The 27,097-nt window shown below is 46.6% G+C and overlaps 1 protein-coding gene across 1 annotated transcript in view; it reads left to right on the top strand.

Annotated features, from left to right (window-relative positions):
- DCC (DCC netrin 1 receptor) overlaps window positions 1–27,097 on the top strand; it is a gene marked incomplete at its 5' end in the record, with an annotated part of 1,016,990 nt that overhangs the window by 749,117 nt on the left and 240,776 nt on the right. Inside the window, 2 exons of the mRNA XM_060236603.1 lie at window positions 12,987–13,128; window positions 20,886–20,996. Coding sequence (XP_060092586.1) covers window positions 12,987–13,128; window positions 20,886–20,996 — 253 coding nt within the window. The remainder of the gene's footprint in view (window positions 1–12,986; window positions 13,129–20,885; window positions 20,997–27,097) is intronic.

The following is a 27,097-nucleotide window of genomic DNA, read 5'->3' as shown; positions in this document are numbered from 1 at the left end:
TTTTCTTATGCCTGTTTGTGCCTTTCCTAACTTGTGGTATGTATTTTATCTGAGCTTCTAGGATTATAGTTTTAAATAGCGTCCAAGCTTCCCCAAGGGTTTTGACCATATGTACCTTTCCTTTCAGTTTCCTCCTCACATGCCTCCTCATCCCAGTGTATTTACCCCTTTTAAAGTTAAACATGGTTGTGGCGGTCTTTTTGGACAACTCCCTATTTATACAAACGGTGAAATCAATAACATTATGGTCACTGCTCCCAAGCAGCGCAATCACTTTTACATCTCTCACCAAGTCTTGGGCATTACTTAGGACCAAATCCAGGATCACTCCACCCCTGGTAGGTTCTGAGACCATCTGCTCCATAGCACAGTCATTGAGAGCATCAAGAAACTCAATCTCTTTCTCTCAACCAGAACACATATTGACCCAATCAATCTGTGGGTAGTTAAAATCACCTATTACGACACAGTTTTTACGTTTAGCCGCTATCTTTAAGCCTTCCATCATATTATAATCATATAATATATAATGTCAAATGTATAAATGCTCTGATACACCTCTGGGTACAGTGCTCCATGAGGAGGATAGCAGCAGATGGATAAATGCACCATTAGAAATAATTCTTGATTTCCAAGGAGGAAATTTGCATGGTATATACTCACACCTTGCTAATAATATGGAAGATGCAATCCACAGGGAAATTATATGAACATATGAAGCTGCCTTATACTGAATCAGACCTTGGGTCCATCAAAGTCAGTATTGTCTACTTAGACTGGCAGCGGCTGTCCAGGGTTTCAAACTGAGGTTTTTCACGCCTATTTGCCTGGACTCTTTTTAGTTGGAGATGCCAGGGATTGAACCTGGGACCTTCTGCTTACCAAGCAGATGCTCTACCACTGAGCCACCATTCTTTTGCACAAACCCCATTGTAAAGACTTGGGGGTGCTTAGGCCTGTGACAAATCCTGCCTCGCCTTCCAAGGAGGTGTAGTGAAGACTAGTTGGCTGTGTTTTTATGGTTATCATTTCTATAGCACCCTGAGCTAGCCTGATCTTATCAGAACTTAGAAGCTAGGTGGGGTCAGCCCTGGTTAGTATTACGATGGGAGACTACCAAGGAAGTCCAGTGTCATGACACAGAGGCAGGCAATGGCAAACTACCTCTGAATGTCCCTTGCCCTGAAAACTATATGGGATTGCCATAAGGCAGGCAATTGCAAACCACCTCTGAACATCCTTTGGCCTTGAAAACCCTCCGAGGTCACCATAAGTCAGATTCAACTTGAGGACATTTTCTACCAGAAGAAGAAGAAGAAGATGGTGATGGTAATGGTGGTGATGATGGTGGTGGTGGTGATGATGTTGGATTTATATTCCACCCTCTACTCTGAGTCTCAGAGGAATCTCAGAGCAGCTCACAATCTCTTTTGCCTTCGTCCCCCACAACAAACACCCTGCGAGGTAGGTGGGGCTTAGAGGGCTCTCCCAGAAGCTGCCCTTTCAAGGACAACTCTGCAAGAGCTATGGCTGGCCCAAAGCCATTCCAGCAGCTGCAAGTGGAAGAGTGGGGAACCCGGTTCTCTTAGATAAGAATCTGCACACTTAACCAGTACATCAAACTGGCTCTGAGCTGCCTTGAGTATTTCAAATGCAACATTTTTTAAAAAAAACATTGTTTGATCATTAAAAGTAAAACAGAGCTCCCCAGCAGGTTGTACAGGTCAGATCCTCTGTTCTGTTTTCCATTTTTCTCCTTCTATCAGAAGTGTTGTTTTTCACATCACACTTTTCTCTACCCTAGGGAATCTCAAAACAGCTGGCAATCGCCTTCCTTTCCTCTCCCCACAATAGGCACCCTGTGATGTAGGTGGGGCTGAGAGAGTTTTGAAAGAACCGTTGACTGGCCCAAGGTTACCTTACATGTGGAGGAGGAGTGGGAATCAAACCTGGTTCTCCCGATTGGAACCAGCTCTAAACTATGACACCATACTGACTCTCGGGGGGCAAAAAACATGCAGCCCTTACTATCACAGCATATATAACTAAATCCCTCTTGTTTGATCTCTCACATCTGCATTTCAGAGGTTAGGTGAGATTCAGAACACCTGTACAGAAAATGGGCAACTGATTGTGTTGCAAACCAAGTACATGCCCTAAAGGTGAACTATTTCCTTTTGTCTGGGGAGTCTAGAACTGAGAAGCACCATAATTCGTATTCTCTTCTGTTACCTCCTCAGAGGTTTATGATGACAAGAAATATTTTGCAACTTGGCCATTGATTTTGCAAGAGACAGAGGAACATCTAAAACACTATTGATTTTTCAAAAGAGAAGCAACAGTAGCATCTGTAGGAATAACGGCTCTGGTTTTGTTAGACTTAGTTACTGCTGGGCTTGCCAGAATGTAAAAGTGCAATCCAGGTTAACTGTAAATGTAGGTTGGTGAGAGGCGCACCCTGTACATACACCACTGTGCCAAGCATGGGGCTTACTTTGAGCTAATGTGTGCTGAGAGTTGCATTTTGAGAGTCAGTCTGGTGTAGTGGTTAGGAGCACAGACTCTGATCTGGGAGAACGGGGCTTGATTCCTCACTCCTCCACATGCACCTGCTGCTGTGACATTGGGTCTGTCACAATTCTCTGAGATGTTGTTCTTGCGAGAGCAGTTCTCCTAGAGCTCTCACAGGCCCATTTACCTCGTAGGGTGTCTGTTGTGGGGAGGGGAAGGGAAAGGAGATTGCAAGTCGCTCTGAGACTCAGAGTGAAGGGTGGGGTATAAATCCAACCTCCTCATCTTCCATGTTGATCACTGATCACTGTGATGTTTTCACAGGAAAATTAAAGTTGCCCCCCTCTTTTTTATTGTTTCTTGTATCTAAGAAGAGAGAGTTTTCTTTCTTAGTGTAGTGGTTAAGTGTGTGGACTTTTTTCTGGGAGAACCGGGTTTGATTCCCCACTCCTCCACTTGGAGCTGCTGGAATGGCCTTGGGTCAGCCATAACACTGGCAGAGGTTGTCCTTGAAAGGGCAGCTGCTGGGAGAGTCCTCTCAACCCCACCCACCTCGCAAGGTGTCTGTTGTGGGGGATGAAGATAAAGGAGATTGTGAGCTGCTCTGAGATTCAGATTCAGGGTGGAGGGTAGGATATAAATCCAATATCATCTTCTTCTTTCACTTTTATGTGATGTGTTTCAAAGGTAAAAAAAGGTAGTCCCTTGTGCAAGCACCAGTCGTTTTGAACACTGGGGTGACGTTGCTTTTCACAACGTTTTCATGGCAGACTTTACAGGGTGGTTTGCCATTTCCTTCCCCAGTCATCTACACTTTCCTCCCAGCAAACTGGGTGCTCATTTTACCGACCTCGGAAGGATGGACGGCTGAGTCAACCTCAAGCCGGCTATCTGAACCCAGCTTCTCCTGGGATTGAACTCAGGTCAAGAGCAGAGCTTAGGACTGCAGGTAGTGCAGCTTTACCGTTCTGCGCCACGGGCTCTCTGTGATGTGTTTTAAAAATCAGCAATTTGTATCAGTGTCCTAGAAAGGTGATGGCCCTCTCCCCATTGCAAAACTGATGCTTTTCGATGAGTCTGGTGGATTTGAGCAACTAAATAAAACCCTTCATTTAATTCTGTTTTTATACGATTGCATTTAATTTTGTTTTTTTATAGGTTTGTCACCGCTCTCTGCAAATCATTCCATTTCAAAAGTGTTTTATAAGTTTGTGCTTACGGGGTGCATTTTAAAGCTTCCTTTGAACATTTGCATTTTCATACAAGTATTACGTGCATGCCGTTTCCTTTACGACCCCGGCTACTAAATCCACATTTAAAATAATGGTTTCCAGAATTGAAAAATGCAGTCTGCTCTGCCATAAGGGCACTCTGTATTATCCGGCACTGAAAACATCGGAGATCGTATAGCCTAACAACAAATGCTTAGACAATGCGTATGCAAAAAAACCCCACTGAGCTCTATAATGCAATCAGAGACTTGGATGCAGGTTGGAGTTTATATTTATTTATGGACTAATCAACTTCCTTGTGATAAAACTTTATGAAGTATCGGCACTAGTGCTGCGAGGGTGCTCCATTGTGCCTACCACCCTAGACAAGGCTGTCCCCCCACAGACAGAGCATACCCCACCCCGGACCTTCCCCCCCCCCCCCCCTACAGGCACCCAATCAGACACACCGCCTTACCAGGGGAAGATCCTATTTTGCCACTATAATCTTCGGGTCACTATAACCTTTGGGTTATTTCTTATATACTGCGTGGCAGTGTATAAGAAATAACCCAAAGGTTATAGTGACAAATTTACTAAACCTTGTGCAAAACAACGAAACATTTATAACAGCATATTACAAAAACACATAATTCATAAATACATCCTCAGTAGTCTTCCAATGTACAGGAGGCCAACTAATTATCCTGCTTCGAAGTATTCTTCCAGCAAAGGTGCGCTCTACATTCATTCCACAATGGGGTTATACAACTCCCACAAGATTTACACTATTCAATTGGAAGGTAACCTCACACTCTTCCCCCTTCAACATTTACTGCAAACAGGATTTGTAAATAATCTTCACAATAAACATAACGTCTTATCAGTAGTACATCCCGGGACCAGCTGCAATGCAGCTCAAGGCATTGACTGCCACACAGTGCAGTATAGCATAACCTGGCTGGGGGTGCTGGGATCCAGATGCACGTCCAGACACTTGCCCCCCCCCCACTTCCGCCTCTGCTGTATCTTGCCTTTCATGCTATTTAAAGCGTGCAAGAGGGCACCGGAAGGGCTTGCCAATCAGCTGATAGGTGGAGCCAGAGCTTTTTTGGGAGCAGGAATTCCTTTGCATATTAGGCCACTGTCATGTATAGGATTGTAGGATAAGATTCCTGCCAGACTTATTGGAGCCAGGAGAGCAGAGCTTGGGGACTCAGGAACAATGGGCAGTAGGATCCAATTTCTGCTGCCCCGATCCAATCACAGACCCCCTGCCTGTTTGAATGAACCAATGGCATGCTTGTGCAGGAACCGAGAGTTGTATATAGGTTTGGCCGGTAGGCCCTTTCACCAGTCTTGTTGGGAGCAGCCCTTACCATGCTGCCTCTAATAAAGAGCTGTTATCACTCATCTCCTCAATGCTGTGAACCCACTATGTTATAGCCACCCACCCCTGATGTAGCCAATCCTCCAAGAGCTTACAGGAGTCTTAGTACAGGGCCTACTGTAAGCTTTTAAAGGATTGGCTACATCAAGGGGCTGTGGTCTAATATACAAAGGCGTTCCTGTTACAAAAAAAGCCCTGGGTGGAGCCCTTATTTGTGAGTCGGAAGGACAGTGGGTCTCCCTTCCTCACTCACTTGCTGATTCCCCCCACCAGCCTCCTGGGAGGTGGAACACCCAATTCGGCACCCCCAGGTCCATAGGCGACCACCTACTGCCGCCTAATGGATGTGCCAGCCCTGTGAAGTATCCAACCCTGTATGGGCGGAGAGCCTATTTTGGTTCGCCTGCGGAGCCTGATGGACCCTGAGCGGTTCCAGGAGGCCCTGCGGGATCCCTGGCCCCCTGGCGATTCCCTTGATGACCTGGTTGAGGCTTGGCATAGCCGACTATCCAGGGCCATCAATGAGATCACACCTCGACATCCTCTGCGCCCTCGTGTCAAACTGGCTCCATGGTATACCCCGGAGCTATGACAGCTGAAGCAAGGGCTCAGACGGCTAGGGAGGCAGTGATGGCGGACCCGTGATGAAGCAACGAGAACATCTTATAGAACGTTTATGAGGTCCTATGAGATGGCAGTTATAGCCACAAAGAAGGACTACTTTGCGACTAGGATTGCTTCTGCAAATTCGCGCTTGGCTCAATTGTTTAGGATAATTGGGAATCTCACAACACTGTCTCAAGGCAGACCAAATGTTAGAAAATTAGAGATTGGCTGTGAGGCATTTGCAAAGTTTTTTGCAGATAAAATCACATCGCTCCGCCATGACCTCCCTGCCACATTGGATACAGTACAAGAACTTGAGCCTCCGTGCCTGTCTTCTGGTTCAGTTCTGGATCACTTTGACACACTTAGCTTGGGGGAAGAAGAAGAAGATATTGGATTTATATCCCGCTCTCCACTCCGAAGAGTATCAGAGCGGCTCACAACCTCCTTTACCTTCCTCCCCCACAACAGACACCCTGTGAGGTGGGTGGGGCTGGAGAGGGCTCTCACAGCAGCTGCCCTTTCAAGGACAACCTCTGCCAGGGCTATGGCTGACCCAAGGCCATGCTAGCAGGTGCAAGTGGAGGAGTGGGGAATCAAACCCGGTTCTCCCAGATAAGAGTCCGCACACTTAACCACTACACCAAACTGGCTCTCCTAGAAGTTGACAGAAGTTGACGGAATCCTCTCTACTGTACACCCAGCAACATGCAATTTGGACCCATGTCCCTCTTGGTTAATTAAATCTTGCCAGAGGGAACTTAGATGTCCTATACGGGACATCGTAAATAGATCCCTATTAGAGGGACATTTTCCAACACCTCTTAAAGAGGCTATGGTCCGCCCTCTCTTGAAAAAGAATACAGCAGATCCGGCCGAATTGGCAAATTACCAGCCAGTCTCAAATTTACCATTTTGGGGTAAAATTATTGAGAGGGCAGTAGCGTTACAGTTGCAGAGCTTTCTGGATCGTCATCCATCTTCCATCTTAGATCCTCACCAGTCCGGCTTCCGCAGGGTCATGGGACGGAGACAGTGCTGGTCGCTTTGGTGGATGATCTCCAGAGGCATCTGGATCAAGGTGGCATGGTGGTGCTGATGCTGTTAGATCTGTTGGCTGCGTTTGATACGGTTGACCATCAGTTACTGACTCGCCGCCTCACCAACACAGGGTTCCGGGGGTTGGCCTTACAGTGGCTTTCCTCCTTCCTTGATGGTCGGGGACAAAGGGTGGCAATTGGGGGAGAGATGTCCCAGAGGCACCCACTATATAGTGGGGTGCCGCAAGGGGCAGTACTCTCTCCAATGTTAATTAACATCTACATGTGCCCCCTTGCCCAGATTGCCCGGAGGCATGGGCTTGGGTGTCACCAATATGCGGATGACACCCAGCTCTATCTACTAATGGATGGTTGGCCTGACTGCATCCCAAAAAATCTGGACCTAGCACTGCAAGCCGTGGCAGGTTGGCTCAGGCTGGGTAGGTTGAAGCTGAATCCAACAAAGACAGAGGTCCTTTGCTTGAGTCGTGGCACTCTAGGAAGAGGAAACCCCCTCCCAGTTTTTGACGGTGCATCGCTGATAGTGGCGCACAGGGTCAAAAGCTTGGGGGTTCTACTGGAGCCTTCCTTGCCAATGGAGGTCCAGATAGCAGCCACTGCCAAATCTGCGTTCTTCCATCTTAGACAGGCGAGGCAGTTGGCCCCCTTCCTGGAACGTCATGACTTGGCAACAGTGATCCATGCAATGGTCACCTCGAGACTGGATTTCTGTAACGCACTCTACATGGGGCTGCCTTTGTTCTGAATCCGGAAGCTGCAGCTGGTGCAGAATTATTATTATTATTATTATTATTATTATTATTATTATTATTATTATTATTATTATTATTATTATTATTAAATTTTATTTATATCCCGCCCTCCCCACCTAGGCAGGCTCAGGGCGGCTAACAACATTCAAATAAAACATTATACAATATACAATAATTAAAAACGGCATTAAAATTATACAGTAGTTAAATCCATGTCTTAAAAACTATTCCAGTTTATATAATTTATAATTTAACAGCAGCAGGGATGTTCCGGGGGCTATTCTATCCATTCACATAATGGCAAGGATCACTATAGAGTTACTTTGATGGATCATCAGTTCGGCCATCCTTTGTCAGCAGTCTGCGAAGGCCTGCCTAAAAAGGATGGTCTTGCAGGCCCTGCAGAATTGGTCCAGGCTCCGCAGGGCCCGCACCTCTTCCGGGAGCTGGTTCCACAGGCACGGAGCTGCAACGGAGAAGGCCCGTGCACGAGTGTTCTGTAATTTCGCCTCCTTTGGCCCAGGGACAGTCAGCTTGTTCTTCCCTGCTGACCTCAGTGCTCTTTGGGGCTCGTAAGGGGAGAGAAGGTCCTTCAGGTAGGCAGGTCCTCAACCATATAGGGCTTTAAAGGTAATGACCAGCACTTTGTAGTGAACCCGGTATGTAACTGGCAGCCAGTGCAGTTCGCGCAGCCTTGGCTGTATATGCTCCCATTTTGGGAGTCCTAATAACAGCCTGGCCGCTGCGTTCTGCACTAGCTGCAGCTTCTGGGTTCGACACAAAGGCAGCCCCATGTAGAGGGCATTACAGTAATCCAATCTTGAGGTGACCGTCGCATGGATCACTGTTGCCAGGTCCCGGCACTCCAGGAAAGGGGCTAGCTGCCTTGCCGGCTTCAGATGAAAAAACGCTGACTTGGCAGTGGCAGCTACCTGGGCCTCCATCGATAGTGAAGGCTCCAGTAGAACTCCCAGGCTCCTGGCCTGGCGCTCCGCTTTCAGCGGCGCACCATCAAAAACCGGGAGAGGTATTTCCCTTCCCAGAGCACCGCGGCCCACGCAAAGGACCTCTGTCTTCGTCGGGTTCAGCTTCAGCCCACTCAGCCTAAGCCAGGTTGCCACGGCCTGCAATGCCCGGTCCAAATTCCCTGGGACGCACTCAGGCTGGCCATCCATTAGCAGATAGAGCTGGGTGTCATCTGCATATTGATGACAACCAAGCCCAAACCTCCGGGCAATCTGGGCAAGCGGGCGCATGTAGAATGCGGCGGCTAGGCTGTTACTAGGGCTCCCGAAGTGGGAGCACATACGGCCGGGGCTGTACGAGCTGCACTGACTGCCAGTTATATACCGGGTTCATTACAAAGTGCTGGTCATTACCTTTAAAGCCCTATATGGTCGAGGGCCTGCCTACCTTAGGGACCGTCTCTCCCCATATGTGCCCCAGAGAGTACTGAGATCCGGGGGAAAGAACTGGTTGACAATCCCCAGGCCAAAAGAGGCCAAATTGAAGAGTACATATGAACGGGCCTTTTCCATCATCGCTCCGCACTGGTGGAATCAACTACCAGATGAGGTGCGGGCCCTGCGGAGTCTTGACCAATTCCGTAGGGCCTGCAAGACCACTCTTTTTAAAATGGCCTTCACCTAAATGAAGGCTTAATGTAGACCTGCAGTAGATAATGAAGGCTTAATGTAGACCTGCAGTAGATATAATCTACTATATATCTGCCACACCCACTGAGGAAAGTATCCGAGATGTAGCACAGAAAATGTTAATTTTAATTGCAAATGATGGTTTTAATTGTGTTGGTTTTGTTTTATGTTTTATATTGTAATTTGTAATTTAATATGTTGTAAGCTGCTCTGAGCCTGCTTTGGCGGGGAGGGTGGGATATAAATAAAATCTATTATTATTATCATTGATATTTGTTCTTAATCAGCTATACTTTCCATGGTTTTGAAAGATAATGCCAGAACTGGGTATCCGATTCTTTTGTTGTCATTTAGTTAGTGTTACTAGACCCTTTCGGCTTTCAGATAAGCCAGTCAGTCCTAAGGGCAATCAACCCAGACTGTTTCCTGGAAGGTCAGATGCTGAAACTGAAGCTCAAATACTTTGGCCACCAAATGAGAAGGGAGCACTCCTAATGCTGGAAAAGACAAAAGGCAAAAGAAGAAGGGGACAGCAAAAGATAAGATGGCTGGACAGTGTTACTGATGTAACAAACATGAATTTGAACAGACTTTGGAGGATGGTGGAAGATAGGAGGGCCTGGCGTGACTTTGTCCATGGGGTCGCAAAGAGTTGGACTCAACGGTGCGATTGAACAACAGCAAAACTAGACCCTTGTTTAATCACTGATTTTTATGTAATTTATTTATTTAGGTTTATTTGTACACCTCCCAAGGTAGTTATCAACAATTCTAAAAAAAAAAAATTCCACCATTAAAACCTCATCAAACATTAAAGTCAATACATTTGGATGCCATCCGTTTATTTATCTTATACATTACATATCAGCAGATATTGCACCAAAGAAGTTAATTTTATATATTTACGGTTTTAATAATTGCTTAACGTTTTATACTAATATTGTTTTATAATAGATTGTTGTATTTTATGATGTCAGTATGCTGTTAGCCACCCTGAGCCTGTTCACAGGGAGGGTGGGATACAAAAAGAAATAAAATAAAATAAATACATATGATTCTGAATGAAGTCATAGAATGTGGATTGATCAGCAAAATGGAGCTAGGGACAGAAATGGGGATTTCAGTGTCAACATTAATGAGGAAAGATTTGTAGAAAAATCAGGAATTGTGTGTGTGTGTGTGTGTGTGCACACACAGAGAGAGCTTTGTTAAAAGAATGCCCACTGAACTCAGTGGCCATTTTGGAGCTCCCTGGCAACCACAACAATTGTTGAGCTCCTCCAAGTCTCGGTTTCTGTAAAAGAGAGTCATTGAAGAGGTGTGGATAACTTGGAGATCAAAACAGCTCTGTGAAAGTCTGAACCCCCTCCACTGCCATGTTCTCTGATGGAGGAGGAATCACCCATCCTGCCTAGCAGTGGACACCAGACAATGGGGCATCAGTCCAGCCCTCCCTGGTGATGGTGGTCCTTGCTCACCTAAGCCAGCTTTTTCCTGGAGAAGGAGGGTAAGCCAAAGAACGGGTGAAAGTAGATTTAGGTTGTCTGGTTGGTATTAATGAGAGAAGGAAGCAGGAAAAGGGAAGAGTCTCTGAGGGTTGCTGGAAAGCGGAAAGAGGAAATAGTGGGGAAGGAAGGTAGAGGGGAAAACGAGATAGCCAACACAAGCCCTTTCAGGTTCCCTACTTCTGTCATGATAAAACAATATGTGGAATACAATAAAATAGGGCAAAACGCTATCCAATACGATCAATTTGATTGATGGCCTTGTCTCAACTGAATTGTTTTGAGCTTTCTCCAAAAGTTCTGTAACCATGACACTAGAATTTGTCTTGAGGGACAATTGATTCTTGAGATCGACATCATCTTGAGGTCTATATGACTATACAGGACTTTTTTCCCTGTTTCTCATTCATACATAATACTTTTTACTTGCTTCTGTTTCTATTGGCATTTTAATGTTTTATTGTTTATGCTGCCGCTTTTATCGATTTTATGTCATGTTAGAATAGTTTTTTATTGATTGATTTTATGGCGAGATACCTCAGGAACCTTGTGCTATGAGGACCAAATAAATACACTCCAATGAATATTTCCATCTGATCCTATGGCTGCAGTCTTTTGTGAAGGCAACACATTCTAGAAGTCCATTGTGAGAAGAGATTGGGAGGGAGAGGCATGAACATGTGTTCTGATGCAGAATACTAACATGAGGGAAAGCAAAAAATGAATCTCTATTTTTAAACCATCTTTCTTCCAAAGACCTCAGGGTTTTTTCTCTCACCATGATATCCTCTCAAGTATCCTATTAGATTAGGTTTAGAGAAAGTGACTGGGCCAAAGTCCTTAGATGAATGCCAATTGTACCACTGTGCATTTGTTCTGTGTGAATGCTGCATCAAATGTACCATTTTTCATCCTTCTCACGAACCACTTCACCTTCCTCATTTGTGTGAATGTGTTCCCAGGATAATTCATTTTTGGGAGGGTTTCAGAAGCATTATTGCACCCAGGGCTTTTTCTTTTTCTTTTTTTTTTTAGCAGGAACACAGGAATGCAGTTCCAGCTGACTTAGTGTCAGGGAATGTGGCCTAATATGCAAATGAGTTCCTGCTGGGAACTTATACTGTCCAGCCTAGGGTTGCTATCCGCCAAGTGGGGTCTGGAGATCTCCAAAAACTCGCAGAGCTGCAATTGATTCCCAGATGACAGAGTTCAGTTCCCATGGACAAAAATGGCTGATTTGGAGGGCGGAGTCTGTGATATTATACCCAGTTGAGGTCCTGTCCCTCCCCAAACCCTTCCCTCCTCAGACTCCACCCCCAGTTCTCTAATAATTTTCCAATGCAGAGTTGGTTACTCTAATCTAGCCTGCCAATCAATAGCCACCCTCTATGCTAAGTTCCTGCAGAAGTGAAGGTGTATCAGTCACAGATGGGACTCTTTCAATGGTGGCACCTCACTTTTGGAATGTCTTCCTCTTTGAGATGCATCTTTCAGAATCTGAATAGTGAAATGGATAGTAAAAAGTTAACTAGAACCTGATTATGGGAAAGAGGAAAACTCCACTTCCCTAAACCTCTCTCCCCCTAAATTGGTTGAAATACAGCAGATTGTTACATTCCAGAACTCCTGTGAGTAAAGCCATCTATATCATTGCCCCAGGAAGATCACAAAAGTATGGCATGCAACCTGTTTATTTTGACTGCTTTGTGAGTGTGTGAGTGTTCACTTCCATTTAGTAGAAGTGCAGCTGTTGGGGAACAAAAAAAAGGGAGGAAAAAAGGAGGATTTTACATTTCGAGCAGATGGTCCAATTGTATAGTTTTCACTGGTCTAGACAGTCAAATACCTGAGGAGGTATTCAGGGGAACTGCAAAGATATATATATATATATATATTTATTTATTTAATTGTAATGGGAAAGTCTACAGGCTCCACTCCCAAAGCGTCCCATCTCCACCCCCAAAGTCCCCAGATATTTTCTGAGCTGGACCTGGCAACCCTAACTCTACAGCATTATAGCCTGCTGAAGTCTCTCCTCTCTCCAAACCCTACCCTTTTTGGGCTCTACCCTCAAAATCTCCAGGTATTTCCCAACCTCCAGCTAGTAACCTTGTATGTGATCCTGAGTAATGTTTCTTGTTTTTGAAAGGGCTTCTATATGAGATCATTATTGTTGTTATTGTTGAATAGGTCTTCATTGTTCAGACCGATGTATACTTTGATCTACTTCACCTGTATAGGAAAATAAATAAAAATTAAATCATCATTAACCTTTATTTTTATTTTATTTTTCAGAGCATCAAAGTTAGCTGGCTGCCACCACCCCCAGGCACTCAAAATGGATTTATAACAGGCTACAAAATCCGACACAGAAAGACTACACGTAGAGGCGACATGGAAACATTGGAACCCAACAACCTCTGGTACTTGTTCACAGGTGAGTGGTTGCACGGAGTAGCCCTACAAAGACAAATGAACCAGTTGGGGAATAGAATGTACTTTCACTTCCAGAGAACATTGTTTCCCCTGCATTCAGGTGACATTTATTGGACTGTACAGCAAACAACCTTCATACATTTTTACTTGGTTTTCTCCTTTAATGTTTCTTTATCGTATATTCGTCTCTCGGTTTCCCTCAGCTTAATGAGATTGAAACACAATTCCCCCTTCTGCCTAGCAGTTTAGACCTAAATTAGTTTCTGCAAATGCCAACTCGACAATGGGAAAAAAAAGCAAACAAACTTTTTTTTTTTACTCTGGTACAAAGCTATTTTTGTATTATTTATAAAGTAGCAAAATGCCTGTCATTACAGCCATGGGAGGGCTGAGGGATGTTGTACCCCTGAAGGATGCCATGTTTTCACAAGCGTATAACAACTTGCTGGGAGATTCCTGCTGTTGAGTGCCCACATATCAAGTGTCAAGGGGGAAGAGCAGGGCTCTCTTTCTAGCTGGAGCTCATCTGCATATTAGGCCACACACCCCTGATGCAGCCAATCCTCCAAGAGTTTAGAGGATACTTAGTACAGGGCTAGGAGGATTGGCTCAGTAAGCTCCAAGAGGATTGGCTACATCAGGGGGCATGGCCTAATATGCAGAGGGGCTCCTTCTAGAAAAAGAGCCCTGGGGAAGAGTATGTGGGTTCCTACGCCCCTCCTGGCAACTCCTCGAAGTTGCTGCTTAATAAACTGGTATATTTGAGAAGAACTTTGACCTAAAGCTCATCCTTTTTCTAGTGACTCTAATGACCTGTGAAGAATCAAGCCTCCTCCTTTCTTTATAGGTCTGTTTTGGATTCTGTTTCTTAGTCACTCTAAAGCAGGGGTCCCTAACCTTTCAGAGCACGTGGACACATTTGGAATTCTGGCACAGGGCAATAGGCGCAACCACAAAATGGCTGCCAGAAGAGGTGGAGCCAACCACAAAATGGCTGGCACAGGATGCAGAAGCAACTGCAAAATGTCAAGGGGTGTGGTTATCCACAGGGCTTTTTGTAGTAGGAACTCTTTTGCATATTAGGCTACACCCCCTTGATGTACCCAATCCTCCAAGAGCTTACAGTAGGCCCTGTACTAAGGGCCTTGTAAGCTCTTGGAGGATTGGCTGCATTGGGGAGCATAGCCTAATATGCAAAGGAGTTCATGGTACAAAAAAAGCCCTGGTTATCCATAAATGATACAGTAACACTTCAACATTTCAGGCCAAGGCTCTTCTTAACAGTATACCTTTTAAAATGAACACAAAGCTTATCTTCAGGCCTGCAATGAAGGTCCTTGTGCTGAAGGGGGAGTTTCTGCCAAACACTTAAAAACAAACAAACCAACTCTGCACTGCCAATCAGAAGCCCAAGTGGGTGAAAGCCCCACCTAACCCCACCCACTTTCTAAAAACACTAAGAATCTGGCATAAACTAGAATTCAGTCACTGTCATGCAGCTACAAACTAGGCTTATGCAAGACAGGAAGTTAAACCCTGGGAGAACAGAAAGATGAATCAACAAAGAACCTTTCTGGCTGGCAGGAGGGTTAAGGGAGTGGTACGGTGACATGGAGGTATCTTCAGATTGGTTTTTTTTCTGTTCTATGGTATGAGTCTTTAGGCAAACAAAGGAACAAAGTGACAAGTGGAGTGCCTCAAGGACCTGTTTTGTTCAACATCTTTATAAATGATTTTGATGAAGGAATAGAGGGAATGCTTACTAAATTTGCCGATGATACGAAATTGGGAGGGGTCACAAATACAGTAGAAGGCAGAGACAGGATACAGGACGATCTTGACAGGCTGGAAAACTGGGCTGGAACCAACAAGATTAACTTTAACAGGGATAAATGTAAACTTCTGCATATAGGTAGGAAAAATCAAATGCATCATTAGGATGGGGGAGACTTGTCTCAGCAGTAGTATGCAGCGATGTAAGCAAAGTCATGCATACCAGGAGTGATGCCATTGCATCACCTGGAATGCTCTGATGCTCTGGTAATTTGTACAAAAACTATGATACCAAAATGTTGCTGTGTCACCATCAACAAGATGACTTCGCTTCTGAAATTGCGGCATCATGGCAACATGGCTCAAATGCTGGGCTAGGCCTTCCTCGCTGCTTGCAAGACCCTCTGTGCCCCACTGGTGGTCAAGGTACCTGGCAACCCTACATGGCAAAGCCTTTAGGTTCTGACCACTGGACCATCTATGTCAGCATCGCTCTGCAGGATCTCAGATAACCACCAGCTATCAGAGAGTGATTAAAATGTGACATTCGCTGGCAGAGGATGTTGTGATGGCCACAGGAATGAAGAGGTTTAAAGAGGGACTAAATAGATTCATGGAGGATAAGTCTATCAATGGCTACTCGTCTTGATGACTGAAGGGAACCACCACATTCAGAGGCACTAATCTTCTGAAGCCCAGAACCAGGAGAATAACATCAAGGGCAGGCCTCAGCCTCTAAGCCTTGCTGTTGGCCCTCCAGAGGAGCTGCTCGGCTAATGTGAGACAGGATGCTGGACTAGATCGACTGTTGATCTGACCCAACAGGGCTTTTCTTATATTCTTACCTGACCATGATGGAAGCTGGGAACTTCTGCATATGTAGGGCTGCCATGATGGAACCTGAGACCTTCTGCATAGGTAGGGCTGCCATGATGGCACCTGGGAACTTCTGCATAGGTAGGGCTGCCATGATGGAACCTGGGAACTTCTGCTTATGTAGGGCTGCCATGATGGAACCTGGGAACTTCTGCATATGTAGGGCTGCCATGATGGAACCTGGGAACTTCTGCATATGTAGGGCTGCCATGATGGAACCTGAGACCTTCTGCATATGTAGGGCTGCCATGATGGAACTTGAGACCTTCTGCATATGTAGGGCTGCCATGATGGAACCTGGGAACTTCTGCATATGTAGGGCTGCCATGATGGAACCTGAGACCTTCTGCTTATGTAGGGCTGCCATGATGGAACTTGAGACCTTCTGCATATGTAGGGCTGCCATGATGGAACCTGAGACCTTCTGCTTATGTAGGGCTGCCATGATGGAACCTGAGACCTTCTGCTTATGTAGGGCTGCCATGATGGAACCTGAGACCTTCTGCATAGGTAGGGCTGCCATGATGGAACCTGAGACCTTCTGCATATGTAGGGCTGCCATGATGGAACCTGAGACCTTCTGCTTATGTAGGGCTGCCATGATGGAACCTGAGACCTTCTGCATATGTAGGGCTGCCATGATGGAACCTGAGACCTTTTGCTTATGTAGGGCTGCCATGATGGAACCTGAGACCTTCTGCATATGTAGGGCTGCCATGATGGAACCTGGGACCTTCTGCATATGTAGGGCTGCCATGATGGAACCTGAGACCTTCTGTATATGTAGGGCTGCCATGATGGAACCTGAGACCTTCTGCATATGTAGGGCTGCCATGATGGAACCTGAGACCTTCTGCTTATGTAGGGCTGCCATGATGGAACCTGAGACCTTCTGCTTATGTAGGGCTGCCATGATGGAACCTGAGACCTTCTGCATATGTAGGGCTGCCATGATGGAACCTGGGAGCTTCTGCATATATAGGACTGCCATGATGGAACCTGAGACCTTCTGCATATGTAGGGCTGCCATGATGGAACCTGGGAGCTTCTGCATATGTAGGACTGCCATGATGGAACCTGAGACCTTCTGCATAGGTAGGGCTGCCATGATGGCACCTGGGAACTTCTGCATATGTAGGGCTGCCATGATGGAACCAGAGACCTTCTGCTTATGTAGGGCTGCCATGATGGAACCTGAGACCTTCTGCATATGTAGGGCTGCCATGATGGAACCTGAGACCTTCTGCATATGTAGGGCTGCCATGATGGAACTTGAGACCTTCTGCATATGTAGGGCTGCCATGATGGAACCTGAGACCTTCTGCTTATGTAGGGCTGCCATGATGGAACTTGAGACCTTCTGCATATGTAGGGCTGCCATGATGGAACCTGAGACCTTCTGCTTATGTAGGGCTGCCATGATGGCACCTGAGACCTTCTGCATATGTAGGGCTGCCATGATGGAACCTGGGAGCTTCTGCATATGTAGGGCTGCCATGATGGAACCTGAGACCTTCTGCATATGTAGGGCTGCCATGATGGAACCTGAGACCTTCTGCTTATGTAGGGCTGCCATGATGGAACCTGGGAGCTTCTGCATATGTAGGGCTGCCATGATGGAACCTGAGACCTTCTGCATAGGTAGGGCTGCCATGATGGCACCTGGGAACTTCTGCATATGTAGGGCTGCCATGATGGAACCTGAGACCTTCTGCTTATGTAGGGCTGCCATGATGGCACCTGAGACCTTCTGCATATGTAGGGCTGCCATGATGGAACCTGAGACCTTCTGCATATGTAGGGCTGCCATGATGGAACTTGAGACCTTCTGCATATGTAGGGCTGCCATGATGGAACCTGAGACCTTCTGCTTATGTAGGGCTGCCATGATGGAACTTGAGACCTTCTGCATATGTAGGGCTGCCATGATGGAACCTGAGACCTTCTGCTTATGTAGGGCTGCCATGATGGAACCTGAGACCTTCTGCTTATGTAGGGCTGCCATGATGGAACCTGGGAGCTTCTGCTTATGTAGGGCTGCCATGATGGAACCTGAGACCTTCTGCATATGTAGGGCTGCCATGATGGAACCTGAGACCTTCTGCATATGTAGGGCTGCCATGATGGAACCTGAGACCTTCTGCATAGGTAGGGCTGCCATGATGGCACCTGGGAACTTCTGCATATGTAGGGCTGCCATGATGGAACCTGAGACCTTCTGCTTATGTAGGGCTGCCATGAAGGAACCTGAGACCTTCTGCATATGTAGGGCTGCCATGATGGAACCTGAGACCTTCTTCATATGTAGGGCTGCCATGATGGAACTTGAGACCTTCTGCATATGTAGGGCTGCCATGATGGAACCTGAGACCTTCTGCTTATGTAGGGCTGCCATGATGGAACTTGAGACCTTCTGCATATGTAGGGCTGCCAAGCCCCTGGAGCAGGCAGGGGTTCTCCTGCCACATTGGGCCTGTGGGGGGAATCTCCCTTGACATTGCCGGTATGATGACGTCACCCACAAGTGACATCATCGTGCTGGTGATGTCGTGCGCCAGCCGCTCTAGGCATTTCTGGGAAAATTCTATGGTTGAACTTGGCAACTCTATGCATATGGAACAACACATGCTCTACCACTAAGCTATGGGTCCTCCTGCTGCTTAGCATATCGCCCTGGCTCTGTGTAGTAACCAAAGAAGCTCTGAGCAGAGGAGTCTGGGAATTGGCTCTAAAGAAAACTACCATTAAGTTCTGCAGAGTAACTTCTTGTTGGGGGGTGGGGGAGGACCACGTGTGTTTCTTCCTTTCGAAAACTGTTCACTGTAGAATAACTGGAGAAATTTCAACAGGTGGCATTTGACATCCTGACTTGAGAAGAGTTGCAGCTATTTTTATTTCTCCTCCTCTTTACAACTCTTAAAAGTACGAGGGTCCTGTTTTCCTGTGGCATCTGTCTGCTGCCGCTATATACCCAGGAATAATTTTCAACGATTCGAGTGCGCCGAATGCAGCTGAAAACAAAAAGCTGTAACTCAGTGCTATTGTTTGTTTGCATATTACATGAAAATCATGACGCTTTTAAAGAGATGATTTAAATATTCAGGCAAGGCAGCCTTTACGTCTCCTTAAAAGCTTCTGTTGGGAAGGCAGGTGTTTTTTTCCCCCCCACTAATGAGGACAGCTGCAACCAGTAAAGTAATTCAGAGTTACAACAAGGACCTTAAATCACTGCTATCGGTTTTATTGTAAGATCTGCCATCAGCTAAAATTTAGAAGTGTTGTTTTTAATTTTGAACATTTTCCCCCTGAGGATCTTGACAATTAAAGGCAACTGTTTTATCTTGGAGCTTCATGGTCAGTATAAGACACACAAAATGGTAAACATATATTGCTGTCACCGGGAGCACAAACCCAGCATAGTTTCCTAGAAACAGGAAAAGAAGCAGGGCTTTTTTTGTAGCAGGAATTCCTTTGCATTTTAGGCCACCCACCCCTGATGTACCCAATCCTCCTGGAGCTTACAGCAGGCCCTATACAAAGAGCCCTGTAAGCTTTTGAAGGATTGGCTACGTCAGGGGAGTGTGGCCTAATATGCAAAGGAGTTCCTGTTACAAAAAATAGCCCTGAAAAGGAGTATTAGTATGACTCTTTTGTTCCTAACGAACCTTGCTGTAATGAGGACACATCAGGCGTTCCAGGATTCAGACAAGCTGGAGTTCTCTGTTAATATTTCGTTTAGGGATTTTAAGGCTTGGATCTAGGGTTGCTGAGCCCCGTGGTGCAGAGTGGTAAAGCTGCAGTACTTACAGTCCGCTGTCTCAGTTCTCCTTTGCTTGAAAGACGTAGACAGCCCCACGCTTGTATAGGATTCCTCCCAGGGGTAGCAGACCGAAGTTCTGAATGGTTCTCCATTCGTGCAAGCTGCAACGTAACATTGTATTGTAATGTGTGAGCAATTGCCTTTAGCGCGGGTTCCAAAACGAAAAGAAAAGCGGCCAGTGGGAGGTGAACGAAACACAGAACTGAACCTAGGACCTGTGTAGCCACCGCACCTGTCAGACTTCGGTCTGCGACCCATAAGAGGAATCCTATACAAGCGTGGGACTGTCTACGTCTTTCAAGCAAAGGAGAACTGAGACAGTGGGCTGTAAAGTACTGCCTTACAAGAGTGATGTGAAATAACATTCTGATTTTGAAAGTACTACCTTACATGAGGGGTGTGAAATAACTTTTTTGATTTTTCAATGGAGATTTGATGAATTTTGGTTTGTGGTGATAATAATATAATTGCACCTTTATGAAAGAAATTGCTTAAGCATTTATTTGCAACGTAAAAACGCAATGGTTTATTTATAAGAACATAAGAACATAAGAGAAGCCATGTTGGATCAGGCGTTTCTCAAGTGGACATTGGCAACCCTACCAATGGTGCATTGACCACTCCTCATGCACATAGAAGTGATGTCTTTTTTACCCCAGTGGCAAATGGGGTGGCAGAGGGGAAGCGCCTACAGGCGGCACGGACACCTCAGCTAGCAACTAGCATTGTCAGCTCTGGGTCAGAGAATCCATGGATATTTTGAGGGTGGAGCCTGAAGAGGGCAAGGGATGGGCAGGGGAAGGACTTCAATGGGTATGATGCCATAAAGCCCATCTCCCAAAGTGGCTATTTTCTCCAGGTGGAGTGATCTCTGTTAGTTGTCATCACAGGAGATCTCTTGAGAACTCTTTACTATGTTAGTGGCTGTGAATGTTGTTGTGAAATTCAAAACGACCACAATCTGTGGCCATGTAGATCAACAATGTTTACTCCAGAAATATGTCCTGCTACACTTTTCTGTGAAGGTGTTCAAGAACCTACCGGCTGGAGGTTGAGAACCCTACTAGCACCAACCCTACTAGATTGACGGCTGCCAATGTTGTTGTTAAATTAAAATGTGGCCACGTAGATCAATAATGTTTACTCCAGAAATATTTCCCGCTACACTTTTCTATGAAGGTGTTCAAGAACTTATTAAGAATACTTTGCATTTGGAAGCAGACTTGAGACTAAAAGCCCGGCAACTCTAACTGGGGGTTTCTTTCTGTATTCATTCGCACCACCAACAGGTCTCGACAAAGGAAGCCAGTACAGTTTCCAAGTAGCGGCCATGACAGCCAACGGGACGGGCCCCTCCTCGGACTGGTACACCGCCGAAACCCCAGAGAGTGATCTGGATGGTAATTGTATCTCTTCCCTCCACTGTTATTATTGCTTTGAGCTTGTTCTGACTGTTGCCTTGCCCTTCAGGAAAGGTTGCTATGGAGGTCAGAAGCACTCGCTTCCCACAGATAATGGTCACAACAGCTGTAGTCTTGAGTGCTGTTGAAAAGAAAGGCTCACAGGCGGCATGTTGTCGAAATCCTTTCTTTCTCGAGACTAGCGAAGCAAAAGTGAAAAAAAATAAGACAGTCTCATCTCCCATCCATTGCCTTCCCCAGCGTTTCTCTCACCATTCTGTAATTTTAACTTCTTTATTGGCTGTTGCACCTGCTGCTTTAGCCAAAATGTAACATTGAGGTGGGTGCTGAGAAGCCCAGTTGGTTCTTTTAACACCCTTTGCTGACTGACTTGCAGCACGTTGTAGCATCCCAGATTTCTTATCCAGGGACAGAGCCCTAGTGTACCCACAATCTGCCCAACCTGCAAGAGGTCTTTGGAGTATCATCTCACAATGCTTAAACTGTCCGTGCTGGAGCTTGTGACTTATGGCAACGCAATGAATTAATGATTTCCAAAAAGTTCTATCATTAACAGCCCCACTCAAGTCTTCCAGTTTGGTGTGGTGGTTAAGTTATCTGGGAGAACCGGGTTTGATTCCCCACACCTCCCCTTGCGCCTGCTGGAATGGCCTTGGATCAGCCATAGCTCTCATAGAGGTTGTCCTTGAAAGGGCAGCTGCTGTGAGAGCCCTCTCAGCCCCACCCACCTCACAGGGTGTCTGTTGTGGGGGGAGAAGATATAGGAGATTGAAAGCCGCTCTGAGTCTCTGATTCAGAGAGAAGGGTGGAGTATAAATCAGCAGTCGTCTTCTTCTTCCAAACCCAAGCCCCCTCGAGTCTTTCCTTGGTTGAGTCAATCCATCTCATGATTTTTCCCACTGCCTTCAACTTTCCCCAGCATGATTGTCTTTTCCAGTGAGTCTTGTCTTCTTATAATGTGCCCAAAGTACAATAGCCTCTGTTCAATAACTTTGTTTGAATGTGTGTGTATTTAGTATGATCCAATCATTTCTGACTTACGGCAACCCTGTGAATTAATATCCTCCAGAACTTTCTACCATTAACAGACTTGCTCGGGTCTTGCAAACTGAGGGCCCTCGCGGCTTCCTCAACGGAGTCATTCCATTTCATCTTGGGTCTCCCTCTTTTTCCGCTGCCTTCAACTTTTCCTAGCTTTATTGCATTTCCCAATGAGTCTTGTTTTCTTATAACGTGACCACAGTTTAGTCATGTGAGCTTCTAAGCAGAATTCAGACTTGATTTGATCTAGAACTGACCGATTTGTCTTTTTGGCAAGCCACAGTGTCTGCACAACTCTCCTCCAACACCACTTGAATGTGTGCCATAAAAAAATATTAAGAATGGCTTTGCTGGGTCAGACAGAGTTCCATCTTGACTAGGATTTTGGTTTTTTTCAACAGTGGCCAGCCACAGATATTAAGAAACTCTTGAGAATCATAATAGGGTGAATACAAGTGTCACATACTAGGCAGAACTGAGCAGGTTTGGATCTAAATCATCCTCCCCACCCAACCATGGAGATAGAGGTCAGTTCCTCTCCCTTCACCTAACATCTGCTTCACAAGATTGTTATGAGCATCACATGGAGGGTGGAAGATCCTTCGACACTGTCTTCAGGTTGGAAGATGTGGGCGAGCAGGGCCGGCGCTAACAGTTCTGCTGCTAAAGGCAGACCCATGCGCAGCGCCCCTCACTCCCTTGGGAAACAAAATCAAGTGCGGTCGATGACGTCACCAAAAGTGACATCATCAAGCAGGCCAGGGGTGAAGAGGACGGTAAACAAGCCCTGGCCCCGCTCAGGTTTCTTGCTTTGCACAAAGCCTGTTCAGAGGCGGGGAGAGCTGACCCTTGCGTGCGACGCTCCTCCTGAGGAGCGCAGTATCCAAGCCCCGGCCCCGCTCAGGCTTCTTGCATCACAGGAAGCCGGATCAGGGGTGGGGAGAGCCGGCTCTTGTGTACCGCCCTCCTCATGAGGTGTGCAGTATGCAAGCCCTGGGCCAGCTCATCAGGGGAGAGAGGGGGCACCTAGCACTGCCCCCAGGCAGGGTGGCGCCCTAGGCAGCCACCTTCCCCGCCTACTCCCACGTGCTGGCTCTGTGCGCAAGTGAAAGATTTGATTGCCATGGATCTCCATTTCACTTTTTGTACTCTGCCTTGAGTGCAAAGAAGCATACTGCCTCCAGACTTGGAAAGTTCATCTGCCATCATGAAGAAGAAGAAGAAGATATTGGATTTATATCCCGCCCTCCACTCCAAAGAGTCTCAGAGCGGCTCACAATCTCCTTTCCCTTCCTCCCCCACAACAGACACCCTGTGAGGTGGGTGGGGCTGGAGAGGGCTCTCACAGCAGCTGCCCTTTCAAGGACAACCCCTGCCAGAGCTATGGCTGACCCAAAGCCATGCTAGCAGGTGCAAGTAGAGGAATGGGGAATCCAACCCGGTTCTCCCAGATAAGAGTCCGCACCCTTAACCACTACACCAAATAGACCCGCATTAAGTTCATCCTGCTCCATCTGCGTTTAGTGAAGTGGTTCTCAAGGTTCCCACCTTCAAGGAACTCTTTAAACATCAGTGCTGAGATATATTCGGCATGAAGCCTTTTTGTCAAGAAGGGCATTGCATCCCTCATCGTGTTTACTACTCTTGGGGGGCGCTTCTGGATTGTACCTGGCGCCACTGCAGTGTCATGTGAAATGAGCGTATGCCCTAGTATAAACACTAAACTTCCCAGAAAATTGACACTGGTGTGAAAGCTGCCTGTCAAGGGAAGCTGGTCTACCGTTATTGAGCATTTCATGGAGAAAGAGGAGACACTGGACTTCCCTCTCCAACAGTGGTCCCCAACCTTTACAGTGTCGGTGACCGGCACCAGGGCCAGCCCACTCACCACAGCCCCAGGGCTGATAGGGTGGGGGCACAAAATTTGACCCCACCCTCCACGGTGCTGTGCAGCCTCCCGACCCCCATGGCAGTGCAGCCTCCCACCCCACAGCCATGCAGCCTCCCCGCCACCACCCCATGGCCAAGCATCCTCCCCACAACCCCCCCCCCCCCGCAGCCGTGCAGCCTCCCCCCACACCGTGGGTGTGCAGCCTCCCCGCCCCGTCTTTCCTTGTGGCACCTCCTCCACCATCCTCCATTTCTTCCATTTTTAGGCAGAAGAAGGGGCGGTAAAGTGCCACCTTCCCCGGGGTGGGGAGAGCCGACTGATCCCCCCTGCGCCAATCTTGGCGTGAAGAAACTTTGTAGCAGCAGCTCACTGAAGAAGCAGCGGCGCCCTTGTCTCCACCCCACTTCCTTCCCACGCCCAAGAGGAGGCAAGGGCAGGGCCACTTCTTCAGTGGGTTGCTGGCCGCTGCTACAGAGGTTTTTCCCACCAAGATTGGCGTGGGTGGGGGTCAGCCTTTAAGGAGCCAGGGAAGGTGGTGTTTCACCACCCCTTCTGCTTTAAAATTGTAGAAATTGAGGGTGATGGAGGAGGTGCCATGAGGAAGAGACGGGGGTGGCGAGGCTGCACAGTGCCACGGGGGGGGGAGGGGAGGCAGCCTGGCTTCGTGGACCGGTTCCTGATAGGCCTCAGACCAGTACTGGTCCACGGACCAGGGGTTGGGGACCCCTGTTTTAAAACAATGAGTCTCTTGAACATACCAAACCAACACTGAACCACAGAGACCTGTTTTCAGCATTTGTTCTTGGTCCCAGAACTTGTGGAACACTAATAGCGATACATTTGTAATTGGACTGAGGGATGCTCATTCCTTACTATCAATCCACTCAAGCCAACTTTCACACTAAAAATATACCACTTTAGATTTTAAAAGTTGGTAGAGTGGCAGGAGAGCCAGTTTGGTGTAGTGGTTAAGTTCAATCCCCGGCATTTCCAACTAAGAAGGGTCCAGGCAAAGAGGCGTGAAAAACCTCAGCTTGAGATCCTGGGGAGCTGCTGCCAGTCTGAGTAGACAATACTGACTTTGATGGACCGAGGGTCTGATTCAGTATAAGGCAGCTTCATATGTTCATATGATAGGATGTTTGGCAAGTTATTAATTCTAAAGCAAACTGATAACGCATAACACAGAGAGATACCTTCAGTGAACCATGATAGCTCTATGGCAGGAAAGTTGCCAAAGTGTTCTCTTCCTCTCTCTTGTGGTGGCAATAATGTTAGGCATAGATAGCCTCTCCCAGGGCCTTTTTTGTAGCAGGGGGTAGATGTGGCTTTTTCCAAGCAGAGCTTTCGATTGGTTGTGCAGATGTAAAGACATCCTGTTAAATAGAGCTTCTGCCTGAAATGCCAAACAGCTGCTACTAGCATTAGATATAACCTCTAATTGTGACATTTTATGGTTAGCTCCACCTCCTGCAGTAGCCATTTTATGACTAGCTCCACCTCCTGGGATAGCCATTTTGTTATTGTGCCTGCCACTTTAATTGTAATTTAATTGTAAACTTGATGGTTTTAATTATAATGATTTTAATTAGCAAATTATTTATATTGTACTGAGATAAGTTTTTTATATTGTAATTTGTAATTTTTATATGTTGTGAGCCGCCCTGAGCCTGCTTCGGCGAGGAGGGCGGGATATAAATAAAATATATTATTATTATTATTATTATTATTATTATTATTATTATTATTATTATTATTATTATTATTATTATTATTAATGTCAGAATTCCAAAGCTGCCTGCAGGCTTAAGAAGATTGGGGACCCCTGGTATAAAGTTTGTCCGTTATTTCATTCTGTCTTGCACAAACAGTGTTCAATTCATTTAGTCTTCAGAGGGTTGGATTCCTTTGTCAAAAAAGTGAACATTGGCATCTCTGTAGATCATTGGATTATTTGCTGATGTACAGGCTGTAAAATTATTTCAAAGGTGTAGAAGAGAACTCACAGGCAGTGCCATTTCCAAAATGCGACATCAACCTGAATCTCACTATTCCAGTTCTACATCCAGATTCAATGGTGGACCGGATTAATTCAATCCTCGGCTGTGATCGTAGAATCATAGAGCTGGAAGGGGCCATACAGACCATCTAGTCCAGCTCCTCGCTCAATGCAGGATCAGCCTACAGCAGGGGTAGGGAACGTTGGCTCTCCGGATGTTTTTTTGCCTACAACTCCCATCAGCCCCAGCCAGCATGGCCAATGGCTGGGGCTGATGGGAGTTGTAGGCAAAAACATCTGGAGAGCCAACGTTCCCCACCCCTGGCCTAGAGCATCTCTGCTCACTGGCAGTCTTTAAGCAGCAGCTGAATAAACACTTGTCAGGGATGCTGTAGACCAGGGGTGCTGAACTTGCTTAACTTAAGAGCCACATAGAACAAATGTCAGATGTTTGAGAGCAACAAGACATGAACATCAGATGCTTGAGAGCTGCAAGGCAGGCGGGAGGGAGGGAGGGAGGGAAGGAAGGAAGGAAGGAAGGAAGGAAGGAAGGAAGGAAGGAAGGAAGGAAGGAAGGAAGGAAGGAAGGAAGGAAGGAAGGAAGGAAGGAAGGAAGGAAGCCAAATAGTTGGGGGAGGGAAGAAAACAACTGTAAATGCATTCGCCAAGCTGCCAGCTGACTTGACTTGGAGAAGTGATTTAAAGAGAGAAATGCCTTCTCCATGCCAGCCAATGAAGTGGTGGGAGCTTCAATATGTGTGAAGGAGCCACATGTGGCTCCCAAGATGCAGTTTGGCCACCACTGCTCTAGGCTGATCTTGCATTGAGAAGGGAGGGGGCGGTTAACTAGATGGCTGTATGGCTCCTTCCAACTCTATGATTCTATGATAGGTGGCTGAGGACTAGCGTCCGCACGGTGGCATTGTAAAGCGCCACTGCCTTCCAGCTTCTTCACGTGCAGTGGGTTCCCATGAGACTCCCTTGGGGATAATTAGCTTAGCGAAGCAGAGAGAGAGAGAGAGAGAGACTCCTGCAAGGATCAGCTAAATTCAAACTGCTGTGGAGCTTCTTAAGCCCAATTCCCTCTTTGCTCTTTTGCTAGAGCCGTTTCTCCTGCTTCTTGGGATGCCTTCTCAGCATCTGCTGCAA

This window comes from Heteronotia binoei, chromosome 4 (genome assembly GCF_032191835.1).
Source record: "Heteronotia binoei isolate CCM8104 ecotype False Entrance Well chromosome 4, APGP_CSIRO_Hbin_v1, whole genome shotgun sequence".
Classification (NCBI taxonomy): domain Eukaryota; kingdom Metazoa; phylum Chordata; class Lepidosauria; order Squamata; family Gekkonidae; genus Heteronotia; species Heteronotia binoei.
Note: the sequence above shows the minus strand (reverse complement) of the source record. Positions and strands in the feature narration are given on the sequence as shown.